General features: G+C 42.1%; 1 protein-coding gene across 1 annotated transcript; it reads right to left on the bottom strand.

Annotated features, from left to right (window-relative positions):
- Positions 1–420: 420 nt before the first annotated feature.
- Positions 421–1674, bottom strand: LOC148580921 (uncharacterized). Its single transcript, XM_088502191.1, has one exon. It carries the CDS (start codon positions 1672–1674, stop codon positions 421–423), a length of 1254 nt encoding a protein of 417 aa, XP_088358317.1.
- Positions 1675–4640: the final 2966 nt, after the last annotated feature.

Below are 4640 nucleotides of genomic sequence, written 5' to 3'. Positions count from 1 at the left end.
TGCAAGCATGCAAATATAATAAATATTGGACATATAAGATAAAACAAAATATAGATTACAATCATAGAGAAGTAAACACACAAGAATAAAATAATTATGGTTAAATAATGTAACCATACATAAAGGCTCAAATCTTTCACAGGTTGTGTGTTCTTTAGCTCAAATGTCATGTTCCAAATACAACTCAAGCAAATTTATCATAAAAATTTTGAAAAATTAGTTAAATTTTGTTCCAAAGATAGAGTCTTAAAAGAAACTTATTGTCTTTTCAATCAAGTAGAACATGCATGCAACTATCCTAACCTATGCAATTTATTCTATTCTATAAAAGAAGGAAAATCTAACTAAAGTATCCTAATTATTGGTGCTAGGGAAGAGAAATTACCTCCGGAAGTCAGGTACTGACCGACCTCCCCACACTTAAGGCTTTGCACCGTCCTCGGTGCCGTCTGTCAGGAACAGGGGTGGGCTGGTAGTAGTATCTCCACAATCGGGACCATCATGGCTCCCTGTGCTAGTAAAATAAGTGGATTCCAGGGTGTCTGAGTCTTTGCAATCTCCTCTAAGTAGCTCCCTAAGGTGTTTGAATCTTCGGTTGTTACGGCGCTCTCTCAACTTAGCTTTGTGTTCTTGCCGATCCAACCTCTTGATTATCTGCTGGAGCAATTCATTAGTTGTAGGTGCTTGTGGTGTTGAAGAAGGATTATCTTCAACTAGAGTAGTAGGAAGGCTTGTAGTGGCTGCTGGGAGTCTGAGGTATTTTCCGTTAGGGACATACTGATTATCCCGTGGAAGCACGGCTTTGGTGTCTCCAGCGCTGTAGGAGACTCCGGCGGCTGAGACAAGATCTGAGACCATGGCGGGAAAAGGTAAATTGCCCGCAATTTGTACGTGTCCCATAGCATTCCGGATATGTCGTGAGAGATTCAGAGGTTGGTCTATAAGGATGCACCATAGTAGAACAGCCATGTCCGCAGTGAAGGAGGACTCATGAGTGCTCGGAAAGACGTAATGGGACATGATCTGTGCCCATACGCGAGCCTCCAAGGTAAGTGCTGAAGCCAAGATTCCTTTAGGGCGGGTACGGTGGTATCCGTAGATCCAACGGCTGCCAGGTAATGCGATAACTCCGAGAATGGAGTCCCAGTCAAATTGGTACCTCTGGCGCTTAAGTGTGGCTTCTTGGAAGGCGTCCATTCCTTCTAGAATAGGGGGAAGACTCAGAGCTTGCTGAATGGCCATTTCTATAATGGGAACTTGCTTCTGCCGGACATAAACAGACTGCAGGGTTGGCATGTAGAAGTTAGAGTAGAACTTAACTACCCAAGAAAGATTGACCTGCCTTGGCTGTCTCCGTAGGAAACCCCATTGTCTTCGTTCAATTTGTGGCTCAACAAAGGTAGCAATATTGGACGGGAGGATAACAAGGCATTCATTGTTATAGTTCCTTTCTGCCAGGATAGGGAACATCTGCTCACAGTAGCGATTGGGAAATCGTGCAGTTTCCTTTGCCAGAAAGGCTTTCTCTTTGTCATCAACCTTTATTATCCTCTTAACTCTTTTTGTTGAGGGCTTGACTGCGGTTGAAGACGGCTCTGCCACTGATGCTCTTTTAGTGCCTCTTCTTGCTGGGGGTTTAGGAGTTGCTTTCTCCTTTCCTTTCTTGGTGGCCATCCTGAAAAGAGATGAGAAAGTAAATTAAATTCAAATAGATATATAGCAAGGAAGAGAACGGAAGAGCGGTGATGGATGCACATTAGGATGTAGTTGAAATTAACACATGCTCTCGAGTACATGTGAAAAGCCAACAATGAAAAATAGTCAGTGCATCGAAAGATAAGTGGATGCAAGGTGTTTATTGGCATGCCGAAAAAGGGCATGAGTAGCATAGACCAAGCATCAGTTGTAACAAGCCAAAATATTTGTATTGACAATTAAATTCAATGAAAACAATAGTAAAGAGAATTTGTGAAAAGCAAGCATTGAATAGTAGAGTAAAGTAATGTAGAAAAGTGCATAATGCTATATGGGCTTTTTCACAAACACATGGCATGCATGGTAAATAAGATATAGAAAGTATGAAGGTGAACATGCAAGCAATCCCTTAAAAATAATAATTGTCAAACAAATTGCAACAATCCACAAGCACATAATGAGGAATAATGACTCAAATAAATTTCTAACACCATGTAAAAAGGAAAAGAAGAAGAAGGAAAATATGAATAATGAAAAGAAAAAGAAAAGAAAAAGAAAATAACATATAAAATAATAATAATGATAGAAAAGAGAAGAAGGAAGAAGAAAATAGAACCTTGGTAATGGAGGTGAGAGAGAGAGAGAGAGTGATAGGTGAGATAGAAGGAAGAAGGGAGAAGGAGAAATAAGGAAGGAAAAGAAAAATTAGGGTTTGGAGGAGAGAAAGATAAGATATGTGGAAATTTTAGGTTGAGCTGTGCGGCGCATGCGACGCGGCCGCGTGGGGCACGCGTTCGTGTGGATGCGCTTCAAGTATGGTGACGCGATCGCGTCGGTCACGCGGTCGCGTGACCCATGTTATGCTTCTGGCGCGAGTGCAGCCTCGTACCATCCCAACTCTCTGTTCAAATTAATTTATTTGCCAAAATTGGGACGGCGCGATCGCGTGGGTCACGCGATCGCGTGAGTGTGTGTCAGAAAATGGATGACGCGGCCGCGTCGGTGACGCGGTCGTGTGATAAGGATTGTGCTTCCAGCACCAATTCAGTATCACTCTCGCACAATCTTTCATTGTGCACCCTTATACGTCGAAAACTCAGGGCACGCGGTCGCGTGGGAGGCCATGATTCCCATGCGACGCGAACGCGTCAGCGATGCGGTCGCGTGGGTTGATTTGTGCCATTGGCACGCCTCCAGCCACGCTCCAGCGTGACTTTCTGTTCATCTTTATTTTTCTTTACTCTCCTTACGACGCGGACGTGTCGCTGATGCGATCGCGTCGCGTAGCGAAAATTTTTTTTTTTTGAAATAAAAACATGTAAATGCAGATGCACGAAAGTACTAAGAAAGAGAAGAGTTATTGAATAGGAAAAACTAAAAATAAAGAAAATAACGATCATACCATGGTGGGTTGTCTCCCACCTAGCACTTTGCTTTAACGTCCGTAAGTTGGACGCTCCACTAGCTCAATCTTCCGCTATGTGGGGATCTTCCAAGAGGAAGATCTCAAGCTCCTTATTTCTCTACATCTTCCCGCCATGGTATAGCTTCAGGCGTTGTCCATTAACGTTAATAAGTTCAGAGCTTGAAGGATGGCTTAGGTGATAAACTCCGTACGGTTCGGCCTTCTCTACTCTGTATGGACCTTCCCATCTTAATCTCAACTTACCTGGCATGAGCCTTAGTCGAGATTTGTAAAGGAGGACTAAATCCTCAGGTTAGAACTCTTTCCTTTTGATGTTTTGATCATGTACAGCCTTCATGTTCTCCTTGTATATTCTTGAGTTCTCATAAGCTTCTAGGCGAAGGCTCTCCAATTCCTCTAGTTGCAACTTCCTTTCAGGTCCGGCTTTCTCAATTCCCATGTTGCACTCCTTAACTGCCCAAAAAGCTCTATGTTCTACTTCAACTGGAAGATGACAAGCTTTTCCATAAACCAAGCAGAAAGGACTCATCCCAATGGGTGTCTTGTATGCTGTTTTATATGCCCAGAGTGCATCTTGTAGCCTGGTGCTCCAGTCTTTTCTATGAGGCTTTACTATCTTTTGCAAGATACGCTTAATTTCTCTGTTTGACACCTCGGCTTGCCCATTAGTTTGGGGATGGTAAGCTGTTGCAACTTTATGAATTATCCCATGCTTCTTCATTAATCCTGTCAGTCTCCTGTTACAAAAATGGGTGCCTTGATCGCTCACGATTGCTCATGGTGATCTGAAGCGACATATAATATGGTTTCTCACAAAGGAAACAACAGTGTTAGTATCATCAGTGCGGGTAGGAATTGCTTCCACCCATTTGGAAACATAATCCACAGCTAACAATATATAAAAATATCCATTAGAATTTGGAAATGGACCCATAAAGTCAATGCCCCAAACATAAAAAATTTCACAGAAAAGCATAATTTGTTGAGGCATCTCGTCCCTCCTGGATATATTACCAAATTTCTGGCATAGGAGACAAGATTTACAAAACTCAGCAGCGTCTCTAAAAAGAGTAGGCCACCAGAATCCACAGTCTAAGATCTTTCTAGCTGTTCTTTGAGGGCCAAAATGTCCTCCATTCTCAGATGAGTGACAGGCCTCTAAAATGGACTGGAATTCTGATTGAGGCACACAACGTCTAATTACTTGATCAGTGCCACATCTCCATAAATATGGGTCATCCCATATATAATATTTAGACTCGCTTTTCAGCTTGTCTCTTTGATGCTTAGAAAAATTTGGAGGAAATGTGCGGCTAACTAAATAATTAGCAACAGGTGCATACCAAGGGACTACCTCAGATACTACTTGCAGGTTATCAAAAGGAAAATTATCATCTATAGGAGTAGAATCATCCTTAATATGCTCAAGGCAACTCAAGTGGTTTGCCACTAAATTTTGATTACCACTCCTATCCTTTATTTCTAAATCAAATTCTTGTAACAGCAGTATCCAACGTAT

The sequence above is a fragment of the Arachis ipaensis genome, chromosome B10, assembly GCF_059453495.1.
Source record: "Arachis ipaensis isolate K30076 ecotype BB chromosome B10, ASM5945349v1, whole genome shotgun sequence".
Classification (NCBI taxonomy): domain Eukaryota; kingdom Viridiplantae; phylum Streptophyta; class Magnoliopsida; order Fabales; family Fabaceae; genus Arachis; species Arachis ipaensis.
The sequence above is the reverse complement of the archived record's forward strand: the minus strand, read 5'-3'. Positions and strand labels throughout refer to the sequence as shown.